This window comes from Liolophura sinensis, chromosome 13 (assembly GCF_032854445.1).
Source record: "Liolophura sinensis isolate JHLJ2023 chromosome 13, CUHK_Ljap_v2, whole genome shotgun sequence".
In the NCBI taxonomy this organism is placed as follows: domain Eukaryota; kingdom Metazoa; phylum Mollusca; class Polyplacophora; order Chitonida; family Chitonidae; genus Liolophura; species Liolophura sinensis.
The window spans coordinates 19,659,733-19,680,601 of NC_088307.1; the positions used below are offsets into that span (position 1 = coordinate 19,659,733).

At 36.8% G+C, this 20,869-nt stretch overlaps 1 protein-coding gene across 1 annotated transcript in view; it reads left to right on the forward strand.

The window, feature by feature from the left end:
* Positions 1-1,005: 1,005 nt before the first annotated feature.
* The window catches only part of LOC135480273 (voltage-dependent calcium channel type A subunit alpha-1-like), a 63,381-nt gene continuing 43,517 nt past the window's right edge, over positions 1,006-20,869 (forward strand). The window contains 17 exon segments of the mRNA XM_064760071.1: positions 1,006-1,226; positions 1,696-1,835; positions 6,975-7,072; positions 8,996-9,160; positions 10,291-10,520; positions 11,396-11,499; positions 12,553-12,728; positions 13,417-13,515; positions 14,254-14,338; positions 14,934-15,061; positions 15,761-15,873; positions 16,169-16,281; positions 16,915-17,046; positions 19,332-19,404; positions 19,741-19,755; positions 19,757-19,862; positions 20,510-20,610. Coding sequence (XP_064616141.1) covers positions 1,134-1,226; positions 1,696-1,835; positions 6,975-7,072; positions 8,996-9,160; positions 10,291-10,520; positions 11,396-11,499; positions 12,553-12,728; positions 13,417-13,515; positions 14,254-14,338; positions 14,934-15,061; positions 15,761-15,873; positions 16,169-16,281; positions 16,915-17,046; positions 19,332-19,404; positions 19,741-19,755; positions 19,757-19,862; positions 20,510-20,610 — 1,971 coding nt within the window. The 5' untranslated portion in view covers positions 1,006-1,133.

Here is a 20,869-nt window from a genome sequence, read left to right on the forward strand (position 1 = left end):
CCCAAGCAGGTGGGGCTAGCGTGATGGAGTTTCCGGCGCGAAAACAAAAGTGTGTAGGAGGGATGTATTTGATGAAACTTCCTCGTATTTAATTACTTGTAATACTTGCTTTCATACAGTTGTTGTTGTTGTTGTTGTTGGCTTGATTTTAAGCCGTTCGTGACGATTCGTAAAAACTGTTGCTATTCATTCACGCGTAAAAATATGGCTTATTGGTGCGTGTGCGCTGGTCTGAAAATGATGACTTATGGGGACCCCAATTATCGTAGGAAACTTGGCAGCAACTACGGGTACCATAATGCCCAAAGACGGCGTGGAATTACATCGTGTTATGGTCGGTGTCACAGGTGGCTTATATCACTGACAAATGTTACAAGTGCTGTTACTTAATGAGTATCTGTGACAAGTCATGTCATGACAACAGGTTACTTTATACTTAGGCCTACAGATTATAGTCAACACTTACTATATCTGTCCGCGACGGCTTTACTAATATTGATACGTAAATTCCTGTGTCCAGCATATATGTATATCGTTAGTTTGTCAGTGACAAATACTCTGTGTGATGTATGTAATGCTGTTTAGACGTCTTAATTCTTCATTAGTCTGTCAGCAGCCTGCGGATGGTTCGTAGGCTTCTCATGGGCTTTGCCAGGTTTCAACCCACCATAATGCTGGCGGCCGTTGTATAAGTGAAATATTCTTGAGTGTGGCTTAAAGCACCTATCAAATAAATAAGTAAATAAATAAATCTTCATTGTATGATTTAATTTTAAGTTTTACTTTATAGATACAACTGTGTGTATATTATCATTGTGTATGTAAGCCTATAGACGTGTACATCACAAACATATCTGGCACTGGACTTTTTCTTCAGCCTATGTCATGGAATAATTTGTTTTCATATTTTTATTACTACTTCTCTGTTTATTGTATTTATTTTCTTTTCTTCTTTATTTAATAAAGCTGATGAAAATTTTCTTAGAAAGATATGTACCGGTAGTCTAATTTTGAAATTATCTACGATTATAGTATCCAATTACTTAGAATGAGACTTATAATCTTTGAGCTGTATACATACCTACCTTTGCCCACATGTGTATTCCTTAACCCTCTTCACGCCGTTCGAGTACATGGTCCTCCTCACCATCATAGCAAACTGCATAGTCCTAGCGCTAGAGGAACACCTACCGGAGGGTGACAAGACGCCCTTAGCAGAACAGCTGGTAAGTAAGGGTGAGGTATGGTTGGAAGAAGTGGGTGGGAAGGCTTATGCGGCTTGGTTCTGCGGACATTGCAGTGGGGAGGCAAATGAGTGCTGTGCAGGCTTTGATAACAGCTTGAAATGGAAACCTGGGTTGTCAAATAATTGTAAATGACATGCATTTAAAAAGTAGTACTTAAGAAAATAACATGCAACATTTGAGAAAATAAAATGCATCATTTGAGAAAATAACATATGCATTGAGAAAACCATGTTGTTAAAGTGATAAAAGACAAAAAATTTTAAAAAAAGCGTGAAAATTGTATCAGAAAGTATTAGTAAAAATAAGAATTCCCTACATAAAAAGAATTGACTGAAATAAGGCTTACATTTGAATTGTATAAATTATGCAAAGTTTAAGTTCTGCATAAATTATGTCATTATTTTTCATATATATACAAGTAATGGTGGGTGTTTTTTTTTTGTTTCAGGATCACACAGAAAAATATTTCTTAGGCATATTCTGTTTTGAAGCTTTACTAAAAATTGTAGCTTTAGGTTTTGTGTTACATCGGGGTTCATATCTACGGAATATCTGGAACATAATGGACTTCGTTGTCATAGTAACAGGGTAAGTAAAAGAAAAGTTTGTTATTCCTGTGATAAATTTTTGCTTTAAAGCGAAAGTATATTTATTCCACTTGACTGACCTTGTCTTGCAATTGTCTTTAATACAAAGACCTTGCTTTTAAGCGTATTACGTAAGGATTTCAAGGTTGTTTTGTCAGTGATCAATTTGTCTTTGTGTTTTAGTTGAAGTGCATGCTAATTTCTGTTTATTTTGAAATTAATACTGATTTATAACACATAAGAAAAGCAAGCTCAGTTATTTATCTCTGTGTAAAGTACATTTACCTGTCACTCGTATTGAAATTATGTCTTGAAATATTTTCATGTTGAACCACGCTTTTCAAGTTTCAGGCTCAGCTAATGTTCAAGAATAATTTATTTCTTTGCACTAATCAATCATTTGCCCGTGATAAGCTTTTGAATTCTAGGTATCCATGGTTAAGGCTCGTTTTCACAAAATTATTCTGCTGAAACAAAGTTTTTATTATACTTACGTGCAAACTATTTATGTAAATTGCACAATTTGTATGTAATGTTAAGCTGAAGTCTTTTTTGACAAACACACCATGTTGGATATAGACAGGAAACTATCGTCTTCAAGGATTTACTGAAGTTTTGCAGTTTCGCTAAACTGGGTACAGGCTAAGAGGTTTCACTTTTGTGCTTTTTGTGTAGGTATCGATAAAGGTAGGACAGGAATTAAGGGGAATGGGGCAAGAACTATGAACAGGAAAGATATACCCTTATTAGGTTAATTCTGTAACCTTTTCAGCCACCTCAGCAACGAAGATTTTGAAACATTCTGAGAGAGCCATGGGGTGTTGAGCAATAATTTGCACAGTTTTATGAAGTGTGCATCTTTAATGACACAAACAAATCAATTTTAGAGTGATTTTCTAATAATTGTCTACACAAATTTCACTGAAAAAAGTGCTTTTGCGGTTGAAAAGGTTATAGATTTACAGTAAGTGGAATTTATGTGCACTATATTATAACAAGAGTTACTAAGCTTTTGTCATGCTGGCTTCCTCTCCGGCCGTACGTGGGAATGTCCACCAGCAACCTGCGGATGGTCGTGGATTTCCCCCGGGCTCTGCTCGTTTTCCTCCAGCCCATATGCTCATCGCCGTCGTATAAGTGAAGTATTCTTGAGTACGGCGTAAAACACCAGTCAAATAAATAAATAAATAAATGAACTAAGCTTTTGGGCATGGACTGTGGAAGAGTCCACTCTCACCCAGGGTAGGATAGCCTACAAGCGGCCTAGGCAAGAACTTACGTTCTCCTTGTAGACTTGATAATCAGCCGTTCAGTTTTGTGAACCTAATGGTTCTGTCACTGACGACTTTAAGGCGAGCCTCACTCTGATCGTTGTCACGGTAATCGTTACCCATCGCCGACAGCTGCGTTGTGATTAGCGCACATTATTCGATAGGTCGAAAGGAGACACATTGCTAATGTCTGCTACCAGGAATATTACACTGTTAAAAACATTTTTTTTTTTTTTTTTTTTGGTTATTTTGGTTTTGAATAATATTATGACATGTTCAGTATCCTGTGGTGATATGTACTGTATATACTTTCTTCACGTGTGCATAATTAATTATTGAATAAACGAACTTGAAATTAAAACCTGTAACTACATGTACAATGCGCAGAAGATTATTCAGCAGTTTTTTGCCCACTCAAAAGGAGCCAATTTCAAAGCAGTTGAATTTTATACTGTAGTAATGGAAATAAAAAGACAATCCAGAACTGATTGCTTGTCTAAAATCTTTCAAGTACCTTGATGTATAACTGTAATCAGTCATTCATTCATTCCAAGTACCTTTTAGAACAATACATGTGTAGAGGAACGTTTATGTAAACTTGCAAATTAGACATGGGCATGTGGCAAATTCGGAGACGATGTGTTGGAATTTGTAACGATGAGGTTGACAGATTCCCTAATCAATCAGACTCCAAACGCGTGATTTAAGGCTCTCTGATGCGTCCTTCGCATGCCTAAACAGAAATCGTGAGCTGCGAAAGTGCTGCCATCACCAACATATGAGGACATTATAATAGTCGTCCACTGTCGTTATCTGACATAGTTACAGAAGTTTTTATGCCAAAATCGTCCTGGGGTGGAAGATCGGCTACAATGGATAATCCTACATCATTTTACTACCCTGTTTTTTGCGGCTACGCCTCTCTTCAATCTCTTTTTTTTTTTTTTGGGGCATTAATGATCATGTATTGCACTTCTGCTCTTCAGAGATATTAAGAGCCCCCGTGGCTGAGTGGTTAGCATGTTTGCACAGCACAGTGACCCATATGTGGGCAAGTCTGACAGCAACCTGTGGAAGATTGATTTCCACCGGGCCCTGCCAGGTTTCCTCCCACCATAATGCTGGCCGCTGTCGTATAAGTGAAATATTCTTAAGTGCAGCGTAAATTTCCGATCAAATAAATAAATAAATATAAACAACGTCATACTAAACAATTTTTCAGTCATATGATGACAGAGGAGTCCTTAGAGTATGTGTAATGTGCCTCCTTGTTGCAGGATGGATTTCCGCCGCTCTTTTATCTAGTGCTGCTTCACTGAGGCAAATTACCAAAGACAAGTAAGCCGCCCCACCCGAGTCATTATACTGATACATCTCAACCATTTGTTGCGCGATCCCCTTCATGCTGCACGCCAAGTGATGAAGTTACAGCTTCCTCTTTTAAGGTCTTAGGTGTGATTCGACCCAAGATTGATCGTGGATGGCCACCCCTGAAGCGGACGCTCTACCGACTGAGCTATTGAGGCCAGTCAGATGTAGTTTATGTTAGCCAAGTGATGTATCTTTCCTTACATAAAATGTGTGTGTGCATTGTATACTGGGCTTGACTTTTAAGAAATGCATGTATGTTGAGAATTACTTTTTTGGGGGGAGGCGAGGGGGAAGAGGGGAATTTTTCTGTCTCATTAAGGCCTCAGGAAAAAAAATCTTTCTTGTTTCCCATCAACATTTATCCCAACCGTTATTTTAACACCCTGATTTTTTGTTTAGTTGTGGAAAGAAAAGTGTGTTGTTGCAAGTAAAAGCATTTTTTAATCATAAATTTCTTTAAAAAAAAAACTCATTACCCATTACCCAGTTTTTCATGACGGAGGTTTGTGAGGGAAAACAAGAAATATTTCTATGTGGCCCATTGAATTTTTGAAGTACCCAACCCAGGAGCCCTAAGAGTATTAAAACCATGTCTGTGCTATTGATTAAAGCTCATTCTATCATTCAATCACTCCATCATTTGACAGGCTCATGTCACAGTTTGATACACCATTTAGCGTTTTGGAAGTTCGGACTTTACGTGTTTTCCGGGCTTTAAGATTGGTGTACGGTGTGAAGAGTAAGTTGGTTGCCATGGTTACTGGTGGGTGGCTGGGACTGCTCAGTGTGTCAAATGTAGCAGTGCTTGTTCCCTTTAAAATGCCATTTATGACATTTTTTTTCATCTAGATAAATCTTGAATCATTTACTAGACACCAATCATTTATCACTTATTAGACATCAATCAGTTATCATTTACTAGACACTAGTGATCAGTTATCAGTGACTAGACACCAGTGTTCAGTTGTCAGTTACTAGACAGCAATAAGTTATCAGTTACTAGTCACCAATCATCAATTATTAGACACCAATGATCAGTTATGAGTTAATAGAAACCAGTGATCAGTTATTAGACACCAATGATCAGCTATCAGTTAATAGAAACCAGTGATCATTTAATAGACACCAGTGATCAGCTATCAGTTAATAGAAACCAGTGATCATTTAATAGACACCAGTGATCAGCTATCAGTTAATAGAAACCAGTGATCATTTAATAGACACCAGTGATCAGCTATCAGTTAATAGAAACCAGTGATCATTTAATAGACACCAATGAAAAGTCATGGCAGCTTTTGCAGATCAGTATGGAGAAAAGTTGCCTGAAAGTCTTAAAGCTTTATTACCAGTACTTAATGTGCAATTGTGATACTCTTTTAAGTGCTTTTGGAACTACTTATATCATTATGTCAAGTGCTAAAGATGATTTTGAAGAAAAAAAAACTCTTGAGACAGCTTTATTTAAACAGGCTTATTTTTAAGCACGTATCATTTTTTCTAAATTTCCCAAATTCAAGTCTCACTACATCAGAGCATAAAGCTACATGTGAAGCATTTAAAGTATATATGAAAATATCAATATTAAAAAAAAAAAAAAAATAAGTTTATTTTTAATTTCTTTCTTTTTAGTTTTTTATTTTTTGTTTTTTCCCTTCCCATTTGCATATACATGTACCTCTGTATAGGTGTGTCACTATTGCCAGCGTTTGTTATGCAGGTACCAGGGGAGCTGGACTTCATTTTTCAGATTAATCTGGATTCATATCCAATATTATATATTTCCCCAACCCTTATGCTTTTTGCGTTTCAGCAGTGAAGACATTTTTCTGTTTTCAGCCTAATTAGTCAGATCATATGTATACCACACCGGCTCTTTACAAATGTCAAATACACACACCTTACTAATGATGGCCTGAAAGTCATTCACATGTCATCTCTTAGCCAATCAGATAGCTGCTTTAAAAGCAGTGGTGTAATATGTCATGTCTTGGCCAATCAGACGACTGCTTTAATAGCGGTGATGTAACATGTCATCTCTTAGCCAATAAGATTGCTGCTTTAAAAGCAGTGGTGTAACAGATGATTCTCCATTTCTGAAAACTAACATCTTGTTGACATGCATTTACCTACTTTATATATATAATGATTGGTTAGAGGTCATCAGAGCTTGGTAGCCTAGTGGTTTACATGGTGATCTGATTTTAATGATCATTCCTGTCCACAAATTTTCAGTATTTTAATAATATTTCTGCTTTGAGACGTTTCACCCAATCCATCACCCGTACCTGCTTTCAGTTCTACCCAATGACATCCAGCTTGATTACTTCCATCAGATATTTAATCCCTCACTTATGCGTTCCCCTCTCCCACTGCCCTAACCTCCGAGTCAACAGCCTATTATTTTTCAGCATAGAGCACATATACATGTAGTTATAATACCAGTATTAGCACAGTGGTGATTGGGCTACTAGTTATCTCCCCTGTTTTTTCCCCCTTAGGTTCATAGCAATATATGCTTCTAGCGAAACATATGACCTAAGAACTCTACGAGCCATCAAAGTGCTGCGACCACTAAAACTAGTTTCGGGAATACCAAGTACGTATCGTTGTAACATTGTTGACGTTTTGTGTGGTTCTTTTCGTGAGCTAAACATGTGCATTCATTAAAAGCATGCTTTGTTCAAATCTTTAGTCAAATGTGATTACTTTTTTTTTTCTTTCCATTACTGTCATTTTGCATGCATCAATGGGATTGATTTTTTTAATTGAAAAATTTCATAGTGAACACTTTTTTTTATGCCTTTTAGCCTTTAATCCAAACTATTACATTAATTTATAACATTTATGTCCCTTGTTGGACTGTATAACTTGATCTGCATGGTATCTGCATAATTTTGGATATCTAATGACATGTAACTAGGCTGAAGAACCATGCAAAGGATATTTTCATGCAAATTGTGTGATTCTTCTTGAGCCACTGCCGTTCCACAGTCGTCAAATTTTCTCATCATTCAGAGAATTATTCAGGTTTTTTGTAGAGTTTTTGTGTCATAACAGTTTTTTATTCTATAATTGTACCAAATACTAATATGTCTTGAGCTTAAAATCAAATAAATTACCATTCTGTTCCGATTGTATTGGGTTCAACGTGTATAAAAAAAAATTGATGCTAAGGAAGTTTTGAGACTTCAAAAGTTTTTACTAAAACAAAAATTAGATTTTCACCTTTGTTACATTTGCTTTGAATAACCTGGGAACGAAAACATTAAGTATTTAAGATTTTTTTTTTCGATTTTGTGATTTCCTCACCTCCCTTTGCTTGGCATTTAGCACATCTCTTAAAATCTTTTGTTAGTTTTTTGCATTCTTTCTTATTTTATCTTCCCTCTGTATTTTGGAGTCTGTATTTAGCTCTTTTGAACTGGAGGTAATAAAGATCATTTTTGATAACAACCTTTTTATATCTTATATCATCTTTATTAACTTAAACTGAGTATATATATTTTAACAATTCTTATGCATAATGTTATCTTATATGAATACAGAAACCCAAGAAGATCTTATTGCTGTAATTCTTCAACTTTTTCGCATATTTGAGTGAGTGAGTGAGTGAGAACTTGGGGTTTAAAGTCGTACTTAACAATTTTTCAGTCATATGACGACGAAGGAATCCTTAGAGTGCATGTAATGTGCCTCTTTGTTGCAGGATGGATTTCCACCACTCTTTTATCTGGTGTTGCATAACTGAGACGCCATACCGAGGCATTCTCATATTTTAGGGCATTATCCTATGTAGGCTAATAAAATTATACTTTTTTGTGAAGCCCTGAAATTGGCCAATCCAGCTAATGTAGTTTTGACTTCAAAATCAAATGAAAGAGGTTTATAAATTGCACTGAAAGTTGCTCTGTTACATGTGAAAAGGTTGAGGAAATAGGTATCTCGGAATATGTACACAGTATGTCAAAATAAAGTGATTGTTACTTTGATTTTAAATATACCTCATTCGCATACTAAAAGTCAACAAATTATACTTGCCTTATAATTAAACATGATGAGATAGAAAGACAAAGAACAGAAATGATCTAATTTATCTACCTCCACTTGAAAAGAGCTCCAGCTTGTTAACAATTATGTACCTCTAAGCAAACAAGAGCTCATAATTTATTTTCTTAAGCACACTTCTCACTGTTTTTGATAAAAAATACTTTGCATAGCTGAAAGGTGGTTAAATGTGATGATTTTGTTAAAAACTTGTGCTTTGTGCTTTACCTTGGTAATATCACTGTGTCTGGTCAATTCATCACTCTTTGATGGATTTCTTCATAGTATTATTTTAGTACGGTTAAATGTTTTCTTCTCTATACATGATAAACAGTGACTCTCGGAATAACACCATCTTTTGAACATTGCCAATTTAGATCATATTTATGAAGTTATACTTAAAAATTTGAAGTACCGGTACCTGTCTATTAGCTCAAAATGTATGAAATTAATTTTCCTTTTTCAATTGTTTTAGGTCTTCAAGTAGTTTTAAAATCCATCATCCGGGCGATGGCACCTTTGTTACAAGTTTGTCTACTGGTGCTTTTTGCTATTACAATCTTCGCCATCGTTGGATTAGAATTCTATTCAGGGGCATTTCATAATGCCTGCTACTTCCTCAACTCAAGAGAGAGTGAAGGTAAGAGTGGAAATTCTGTAGTTCTTAACCCAGAGACAAAAAGGGCACCTCCTCCCCCTGGTAATAACACGCTTTATTTCAACACACAGTTCAAAATAACAGTCACCAGTGGATCCTGCAAAGTTTTCACAAAGCTGCTGTTGCACTCATGCTTGTTGTGTATGTACTTACAAAATCTTCTTGCCATGACATGGCTGAAATATTGCCGAACTGGCGTTAAGCCATAATCATTCATTCACAACTTTCAATTTAGGAAATCTTATAATTCTTTCCACTTAGTGAAAATATTTACTATATACATTATTATTTTCATTATATTCACTAAATCCATGATATGGGGTCTCTGTGGCTCAATTGTTTAGCGCGCTAACGCAGCGTAATGACCCAGGAGCCTTTCACCAATGCGTTTGCTGTGAGTTGAAGTCTAGCTCTTGCTGGCTTCCTCTCCGGCCTTACGTGGGAAATTACCAGCAGATGGTCGTGGGTTTCCCCCGGGCTCCGCCTGGTTTCCTCACAACATTATGCTTGCTGCCGTCGTATAAGTGAAATATTCATGAGTACGGCGTAAAACACCAATCAAATAAATGTATAAATGAAAGTCATGATATCGATCTGATTTGGTTGATCATTAACATCCAGCATCAAACTCTGTCCATTCTTATATTATACATGTCACAGGCTGTCTATATCTGACAAACTTTATTTGACAGAAATTGGCTTTGTCTGCCATTTTGTATTTTCAGATAACATAAGTTTAGATAATGAAAATTGATTTTGTCAGCCATTTTGTATTTTCATAAAGTGTGGATCTGGTTGTACCGTGAATGGCTTTGTCAGCCATTTTGTATTTTCATAAAGCGTGGATCTGGTTGTACCGTGAATAGCTTTGTCAGCCATTTTGTATTTTCATATAACATGGGTTTAGATAATGAAAATTGATTTTGTCAGCCATTTCGTATTTTCATACAGCGTGGATCTGGTTGACCTTGAATGACCTTGTCAACCATTTTGTATTTTCAGATAACATAGATTTAGATAATGAAAATTGACTTTGTCAGCCATTTTGTATTTTCAGATAACATGGGTTTAGATAATGAAAATTGATTTTGTCAACCATTTTGTATTTTCAGATAACATAGATTTAGGCGATGAGCCCGGAATCAGGCCCTGCTCGGATTCCATGGCAGAGTCCAGAAAAACAATGGGCGGAGGGTTTAGATGTCGAAAAAATATATCTTCTTGTCGCCCATACTGGGACGGGCCAAATCATGGAATAACATCATTTGACAATATAGGCTTAGCAATGTTAACAGTATTCCAGTGTGTCACGATGGAAGGATGGACAACAGTCTTGTACCTGGTGAGTAGACAGTTTTATATTTATTTGCACATTACACACCAAGCCATTTATTTGTCAAGGTAGTTTTCCACAAACCAAACCATTCATTTGTCACGGTAGTTTTTCTGCAATATTCCATTGTTTTCCCACATTTTATACATTTTTTTTTTCACATGAATTAAGATCTCTATATTATAATTGGTTTCTTAGATTTGACTGATTTATGTAACATTATCTGTTTTACTATACATTTACCTGTTACTTTTTGCCCTGAACAGTGGGGAGTTTTCCTTATGAGGCATTTTCTGTTTTTCTGGAAACAATGTGTCTCTCTCTTTTTTCTTCATCTTCATGGTTTCATCCAAACATTGCCTGTTTTCTCCAAACAATGAAACATTGCCTGTTTTCTCCAGACATTGAAACATTGCCTGTTTTCACCAAACATTGAAACATTGCCTGTTTTCTCCAAACATGGAAACATTGCCTGTTTCCTCCAAACATGGAAACATTGCCTGTTTTCTCCAGACATTACCTATAAGTAAACTGTTTTCTCCAAATTATTATATTGCCTGTATTCTTCTGAACATGACCTGTTTTTTTTTTTCGAACGAAAACATTGCCTATTTTCTTCAAACGTTGCCAGCTCTTTATGAACATGTTTTTGATACTTTGTCTATTATCTCCAAACATTGCCTGTCTTAACAAGCATTATATCATATACTATAAAATTAAATGGGTTCTGAGGAGAAAGCTGATTTGTTGAGTGATTTATTAAACAAATACCATTGAAACATTTCATGTGTTTACATGTAGATATAATAAATCAGTGTACATTTAAATAATCTCAAAATATGTATTTGTATTTATGGCAGTTTTTTTGTATTTTTTTTTCACAGACAAATGATGCCTTGGGGCCATCATTTAACTGGGTGTACTTCATCCCATTAATAGTACTGGGTTCCTTTTTTATGCTCAATTTAGTTCTTGGAGTCCTCAGTGGGTAAGTGTTAGATTTTCAGTCCTCCTGTACAAAAGAGTTCTGTGAGACCACTTAGTATGTGGGAACTGATCTCAGTACTGTAATTCTTCAACCTTTTCGCATGTTTACAAGGTGTTTATTCAAGCATATTCGGAGGGCATTTTTCTGTGTAGACTGATAAAATTATGCTTTTTGTAAAGCCTTGAAATTGGTCAATCCAACCAATGAAAAATGTGCATAAAATGTACAGAAAATTGTTCTTTTTTTTTTATATGCAATAAGTTTGAGGAATATGACTAGATGGTATGTCATGTCAGTAATTTATGATTGTGATCAACGTGCAGTACTGTACTTTCTTGGAGGCTATTTTTGTTCTGACTTTCTGCAGTACATCTATGTTAGAGGTTAATTCGTAACAAAGCAGTCTTAAACTAATCCCCCTTTGAAAACAAAACTTCTTTTTGGGCATTCTGTCAAATAATACACCCAGCCAAATGATTTGAATAATGGAAACCTTTCCCATGTAAAGTAACTCGCTTGGCGTTTAGCACAAAGTGGATAGTGCAACGACTGGTTGACCCGTATCTGTATGATGGCTTGAGTGGGGCGGCTTATACTTGCCTTTGGTATGTCGTCTTAGTGAAGCAGCACTAGATAAAAAGGCAGTGGAAATCCATCATGCAACAAGGAGGCACATTACATGCAGTACTTCGTTGTCATATTTCTGAAAAGTTGTTAAGTAAGATGTTACACCTTAAACACTAACTCATTGTTGTTCATGCCTGTCTTCATTGCTAAAGTGATAACCTTGTACTCACGTATGAGAAGAGAACAATGTTCAGTACATCTTGGACCTGAGTCGGCATTGCATGGGAAAAGGTGCCTAATTGAACCCTCTCTGACTTAGTTGGTTGACTGCTGCAGACGATTGGCTCTTGACCTCTAAGGTCAGCGGTTCAAATTTCTTGAGTGCTATATTGCAAAGCCATCATGAAATAAATCTGTAAATTAAGCTAAATTAGTCTGATTTTAAGTCAAAGATTTTATTCCAATGACTTTTTTTCTGTTTTACAGAGAATTTGCCAAGGAGAGAGAAAGGGTAGAAAATCGCAGAGCTTTCTTAAAGCTACGTAGACAACAGCAGATAGATCGAGAATTGAATGGATACTTAGAGTGGATATGCAAGGCAGAGGAAGTGGTTTTAAATGAAGAAAGGACGACAGATGAAGAAAAAAGGAAAATTATTCAAGGTGTGTGTTGAAAATCATTCATATCTTGGTAATTTTAAAAATATGAGGTGCCAAACTATTATATTTTGTTATGTCTGTGGTGGACAAAGTTGAAGATGTAAAGATATATTTTAATGTCCGAATCTTGCAAAAACTAACACTTCAGAACACATGAGAAAGCGTAAGATGTTTTTAACCGTGGTTTGTTTCAAGTTTACATCGCGTCAAAGTTAAGCCGTTAATGATAAATATTTTCTTTTTTTTTTGTTAAGATAATTGGTGGTAAAATCGAGGTAGAGAAATATCTTTATGTAAGGTGCAAAACAAATGTTGTATTAAGAGAAAGTAAGTTTGATAAATTAGTAGTGAACTGTTAAGAAAGAATTTTATTTATCATATTTTGGATCTATTTGCATGTCACAGAATTTAAAAAAAAAAGTATTAATTGTTTTTACATTTAAAAATATATTAACCTGTCTTAAAAAACCATCCTTAACATTAATCAAAAACTTTAACCATAGTTAAATGCATCTCAAATTTCGTAAGTGACATCATTAGTGTGTGACTCAGTGTGCTAGATGGGCCGTGCTTCTGCCTGCATGAACCGCTTCCCCTAGAAACTCACAGAGCTACAGAGTTCTGTCCCTTTTCTGTAAACTTACCCACTAATAATGAAGTTTCGCCTTAACAGGACTACGTTTTGTTGCAGCCCGCCAGCGTAAAGCGGCGTGCAAACAGCTCAAGGACAGCAAGGATACAGATGAGGACAATGATGAGGATAACAAAGATGACTATTTAACAAATTTAGGTAATAATCTAAACAAGATTGTTTTCAGCAGAAACAGGGATGTTATCTCCCCTTGGTTGAGAACTCTTCTAAACCTTGGTTTACAATGTACTGAACTGATTCCATAAGCATTTTCAAGGGGAAACATTACCCTGGAACAGTATCAACATGTGCATAAGGAGGCTATAAATTTCCAAACCAAGTAGAAACAACCTTTTATTTTTCAAAACATATTAGTGGACCTTTTTAAGTAACCATAGTCATGTCTCTTTGTAGTTGGACCCATATATGTAGCATGAGATTAAATCAGGAAATGGCAGATTTCTAAGATTGCACCTGACACAATTAATGCATTTGTGGAGGACCTGAACTTTTTCATAAGTTACACATTTCATTTTTATGAGTTGGATTGTAAAAGCCTGTCATAGAGTCACTTATTAAAATCCTTGACGGTAATTTTATAATTGTTTTTAAATGAACGATATAGTTAATGCTCGCTGCGTAAAGCACTGATTGAAATGGCATCTGGATTAAATTCGAATAATTGCAATAGGTTTTGTGTTTCTATTCAGTATTTAGAGAAATTTATGCCCAAATTGTCCTGTCCTAATCATGCTTCATTTAAGAGGCCTTAAAATTTTTACCCTTGGTGTGTGAACTGTGGATCTCTTTGATGCAGTATAAATTCTACATTGTTTAGCATATCTGTTATATATTTTTGTGTTGTTTTATTTTTATGTTTTTTTGGGAATTTTATAGGAAATGCGTATGGCCCGCGCAACTTTAAAAACAGGAAGTCACCAGGGAGTTGCAATGCATTCTGGAAGGCAGAGAAAAGATTCAGGTGGGCTAAAGTAATGGCATGAAAGCAAGAGTGATTCTCCCTATGTCGGCAGTTGCCTCTGTCGTCTGATTGTTGCTCAGGAAAAATGTCTACTAAAACTAAATACACTTTTAGTTGGGTGAAATTTACAGTGACCCTAATATAACAGGATCTGAGAGCGTTTTATTATTTTTGACTGGAAGAGTTGTGTCCCTTGGGCTAAAAATGGCTTCTGTTTAGTTGTAACTTGGGGCCGGTTTCATGAAGCACAGTGTTAAGTAGCCCTTAGCTAAGTGTATTCTATATCTCTACAACGTACGTCGTCATGGTATTTAAGGACAAACTTAAATGAGTTTTGCCATGTGAGCTTCACAATCATTTAATTTTAGTCATAAGTGTAGTAAAGAATAGTAATGTAAGGCCCCCCCCCACCCAATATCCTCTATATTTTAGCATTTGACATACAACACAAAGAAGTAAATAAGTTATAAAAAAATTTATCTTGTGATTTCAGATTTGTTATCAGATTTATTTACCTTTCTGTACAGTAATGTACAATATATCATCTGTTTGTGAAATACTCTTGAATTTTTGTGTGTTTGGATTTTGTTTCCAGGATCAAAATTCGGCACCTGGTGAAAAGTCAGGCATTCTACTGGACAGTGATTGTGTTGGTGTTGTTGAACACCATATCTGTGGCGTGCGAACATTATGGACAACAAGAGTGGCTAACCAGCTTCTTATGTACGTAGTACACCCTTTTATCATTACAGTCTTGGCCGGGTTGGGTGGGGATTGGGAATGGGGGTTGGTGGGAGGGCAGGCGGGGGCGTCGGGGGTTGGGCAGGGGTGGGAGGGGTTGGTATAGGAGTTTATAGTAGTATAGCTTAGCACAATGACTCCGGAGACTCTCGCCAATGCTGTATATTAAAAGTATACAGAATTGATGCTGATTGGCTCAACGTTGAGATAGGGTTTCCTGGGTTAAACTCTGTAGCCTTGGTCACGCTTGAAAAACTCTGCCATACATAAAATTCAGCTTAGGCTACCATAACCTGGACATGCCTATCTCCCACACCAACCAATCAGGATTGATTCTGTCTTCCTGTACGTGAGCATGTCAAGGACACTTTAGTCGAATGAAGCCAGCAAAGGTCCTAGATATTTGTGATGTTGTGTTTTGGACATCAATTTATTTTTTACCAATGTGGTCGCTGTGAGTTCAAGTCCCGCTCATGCTGGCTTCCTCTCCGGCCGTTAGTGGGAAGGTCTGTCAGCAACGTGCGGATCATCGTGGGTTTCCCTGGGGCTCTGCCCAGTTTCCTCCCTCCATATTGCTGGTCGCCATCGTATAAGTGAAATATTCTTGAGTACAGCGTAAAACACCAAACAAGTAAATCGATTTAATTTTGATTTTTGTGTGTTTTTTTTTTCTTTCAACAGATTTCACAGAATTCATTTTCCTTGGGTTGTTCATGTTTGAAATGTTGATCAAAATGTATGGATTGGGTGCGAGAATTTACTTCACTTCGTCATTCAACATCTTTGACTGTGTGGTAAGTATTTATGAGATCAAATCCACTGCAGGTGAATTTTATCAGGTAGAATCAAAAACATAAAAACATGTGTTGTAATAATGTTTGTAAAAAATAATATCAGCGTAAACTCTGACATGTAGCATAAACTCTTAATATTAAAACTGACATCGATATTTTTATGAAATATTTTCTTTTCCTTATTCCAGGTAATCTTTGAATTCGTAATAAATAGTATTCAGGTAAATTTTGACATATGGCAATTAATATTAAACTAATATGAATATTAATATGTAATTTTTCCCCCTTATTTCAGGTAATCGTTGGCAGCATATTTGAAGTGATCTGGTCAGAGATTAAGCCAGGTGCTTCATTTGGTATCAGTGTTCTAAGAGCTTTACGATTGCTCAGGATTTTCAAAGTCACCAGGTACTTGACCTCTCTCTTTTTCTCCCAGTTGAGTTTTAAAATTGTATACTCCACACTATTCTGAGTTCAAGTCATGGTCTGATCAGTCCAAAAAAAAAATGTTCATAATGAGTGGCGACAAAACAGTGGATTGCCTGTATATTGTGTGTTCATGTGGACCACAGGCTATTTAACAACATGCTGATAAAGATTACGTTTCAAGTTACGGTAATTTTGTACGAATCTAATTATAAATGTTGTACAGAGTTTTATAAATGGTAAAATACATGCAACCGTAATTCTTCAGATGTTTTTTTACGTGTTTGCAAAGTGCCTATTCAAGCATGTTCTGAGGGCATTATTCTGGGTAGACAGATAAAATTCTGAAGCCCTGAAATTGGACAATACAACCAATGTAGTTTTGTCTCCAAATCAACTTAAAAATATGCATGAATTTCACTGAAAGTTGCTCTTTCATATACGGAAAGGTTGAGGAATTAGGTACTCTGGATTGAGAGCTTAGATACCCATGGAGTTTGCTCCCAGCCTTTTTACTGCCAGCCTTCCTCACCAGTATTTACATGTGAGAAACGAAAGCTTTCTATTGGTTGGTCATTGGTACTTAAACATGTCCTATTCGCTCTCCCTTTGCAGATACTGGTCATCTCTAAGGAACCTTGTGATATCGTTGCTAAGCAGTATGCGTTCCATCGTCAGTTTGTTGTTCCTTCTCTTCCTATTCATCCTTATATTCGCACTTCTCGGGATGCAACTTTTTGGAGGAGAGTAAGTATGGGTCATGTGACAATACGGACATATTTGACACATAATTTCGCTACAGATGGTCGTGGGTTTCCACGGGCTCGGCCTTGTTTCCTCCCATCAATATGCTCTCGGCTGTCATAAAACTTCAATCAAATAGTCAGATAAATAGATAAATCAGTATATGTAACTGTATGTCACCTACAATTTGGTATGTAAACATACTCTTTCAGAAATGACACTTTTGATGTCAACACTAAAGTTGTTCTGATAAGAAATTATTCAGTAGTGTGGTTGTATACCCAGTATTGTGGTTGAAAAACCAGTAGTGTGGTTGTATACCCAGGACTGTGGTTGTAAAACCAGTAGTGTGGCTGTATACCCAGTAATGGGGTGGTAAACCCAGTAGTGTGGTTGTATACCCAGTACTGTGGTTGTAAAACCAGTAGTATGGTTGTATACCCAGTACTGTGGTTGTAAAACCAGTAGTGTGACCTTATACCCAGTACTGGGGTTGTGAAACCAGTAGTACGGTTGTATACCCAGGACTGTGGTTGAAAAACCAGCAGTGTGGCTGTATACCCAGTAATGGGGTGGTAAAACCAGTAGTGTGGTTGTATACCCAGTACTGTGGTTGAAAAACCAGTAGTATGGTTGTATACCCAGTACTGTGGTTGAAAAACCAGCAGTGTGGCTGTATACCCAGTAATGGGGTGGTAAACCCAGTAGTGTGGTTGTATACCCAGTACTGTGGTTGTAAAACCAGTAGTATGGTTGTATACCCAGTACTGTGGTTGTAAAACCAGTAGTGTGACCTTATACCCAGTACTGGGGTTGTGAAACCAGTAGTATGGTTGTATACCCAGGACTGTGGTTGAAAAACCAGCAGTGTGGCTGTATACCCAGTAATGGGGTGGTAAAACCAGTAGTGTGGTTGTATACCCAGTACTGTGGTTGAAAAACCAGTAGTATGGTTGTATACCCAGTACTGTGGTTGAAAAACCAGCAGTGTGGCTGTATACCCAGTACTGTGGTTGAAAAACCAGCAGTGTGGCTGTATACCCAGTAATGGGGTGGTAAAACCAGTAGTGTGGTTGTATACCCAGTACTGTGGTTGTAAAACCAGTAGTATGGTTGTATACCCAGTACTGTGGTTGTAAAACCAGTAGTGTGACCTTATACCCAGTACTGGGGTTGTGAAACCAGTAGTATGGTTGTATACCCAGGACTGTGGTTGAAAAACCAGCAGTGTGGCTGTATACCCAGTAATGGGGTGGTAAAACCAGTAGTGTGGTTGTATACCCAGTACTGTGGTTGAAAAACCAGTAGTATGGCTGTATACCCAGTACTGTGGTTGAAAAACCAGCAGTGTGGCTGTATACCCAGTACTGTGGTTGAAAAACCAGTAGTGTGGCTGTATACCCAGTAATGGGGTGGTAAAACCAGTAGTGTGGTTGTATAGCCAGTACTGTGGTTGAAAAACTAGCATTGTGGCTGTATACCCAGTAATGGGGTGGTAAAACCAGTAGTGTGGTTGTATACCCAGTACTGTGGTTGAAAAACTAGCATTGTGGCTGTATACCCAGTAATGGGGTGGTAAAACCAGTAGTGTGGTTGTATACCCAGTACTGTGGTTGAAAAACTAGCATTGTGGCTGTATACCCAGTAATGGGGTGGTAAAACCAGTAGTGTGGTTGTATACCCAGTACTGTGGTTGAAAAACTAGCATTGTGGCTGTATACCCAGTAATGGGGTGGTAAAACCAGTAGTGTGGTTGTATACCCAGTACTGTGGTTGAAAAACTAGCAGTGTGGCTGTATACCCAGTAATGGGGTGGTAAAACCAGTAGTGTGGTTGTATAGCCAGTACTATGGTTGTAAAACCAGTAGTGTGACCTTATACCCGGTACTGGGGTTGTGAAACCAGTAGTGTGGTTGTATACCCAGTACTGTGGTTGTAAAACCAGTACTGTGGTTGTATAACCAGGACTGTGGTTGTAAAACCAGTTCTGTGGATGTAATACCAGTACTGTGGTTGTAAACTAGTAGTGTGGTTGTATAGCCAATACTGTGGTTGTAAAACCAGTTTCTGTGGAAGTAATACCAGTACTGTGGTTGTGAAACCAGTAGTGTGGTTGTAGTGCAGCTGCTACTGTGAAAAGACAATCTCCAAAAATTCTCAATATACGATGGATGTGACATTTTATTTTATAACCATATGTGATGTGGTTTAAAATTTACAAAAATTTACAAAATTTAGCACAATGCACTAATGCATTCCTTTGTTCAATTTCTTTTTTTCTTTTTCAGAATGAATTTTGAAGAAGGCCGCCCACCGGCTCATTTTGACACCTTCCCAATTGCTCTTTTGACAGTATTCCAGGTAAAATTGATTTTTAACAGTATTCCAGGTAAGATTGATCTTTAACAGTATTCCAGGTAAGATCGATCTTTAACAGTATTCCAGGTAAGATTGATCTTTATCAGTATTCCAGGTCAGAGTGATCTTTAACAGTATTCCAGGTAAGATTGCTTTATTTAGGGAATTTCTGATGTGATTGTTCTGTTCACAGTTTTTCCAGGTATTAAAAAGTTGCTCTGTTCATTCATTTCTGTTATGAGTCTCATATTGTGAAATATTTCTGAATATAAATGGCTATCATACAAATTGATTAAATACACTATCATCAATGATTTAACATTAATTTTTATGTTTCAGATTCTCACTGGAGAAGGACTGGAATGAAGTCATGTACACAGGCATCCGCTCGCACGGTGGGATTAAGGACCTAGGCATGCTCTACTCTAGCTATTTTATTGTTTTGGTGCTCTTTGGAAATTGTATCCTTTTTCTGCCAACTGTACACAAACACCACCAATATAAACACCACCAATATAAACATCACAAATATAAACATCACCAATATAAACACCACCAATATAAACATCACAAATGTAAACACCACCAATATAAACATCACAAATGTAAACACCACCAATATAAACACCACCAATATAAACATCACCAATATAAACATCACAAATATAAACACCACCAATATAAACATCACAAATATAAACACCACCAATATGAACACCCATCAATATTAATACCACCAGTATAAACACCATCATTTAAACACCACCAATATTAATACCAACATAAATGCCACCAATTTAAACACCACCAGTATAAACACCATCATTTAAACACCACCAATATTAATACCAACATAAACTCCAGTATGTATGTGAGATCACCAGTCTGGTTTCAGACCAGTAAATGTCCAAAATGTTTCCCTAGGCCATTAAGCAAAGTTTCCTTTATGCTCCTCAAAATGTTTCCTCTGGTCTCAGAACAAGGTTTCATTTAGCAGCAAACATACAAATCAGCAGTATGAAACTTTCCCAAGAGTTCAAATTATACCTGGATCACTGGTGCATGAGTTTTTGTCTTTTGTTGTTATGTCCCTTGATGAGCTCTTCAGACACACTGCTGAATGTATTCTTGGCCATTGCTGTGGACAACTTGGCAAATGCGCAAGAGCTTACAGCTGCGGAAGAGGAACAGGAAGAGGCTCGACAAGAAGTAAGGCGTTGAATATAACGATATTTCAAACAAATGAAGGACAATTATATCATTAACATTTCTAATGTAAATACTTAAATTACTGTATAGCATACATTTATCTGTTCTGAGGAAAATACTATGTTAAGCTACGTGTGCACAACTAGGACATGGATGGGGATTTCCCTGTGTGTGCACAAGTAGATTATATGGATGGAGATTTCCCTATTTCTGCACATTTGGTTCATATGAATGGTAATTTCCCTGTTGGTGCAAAAGT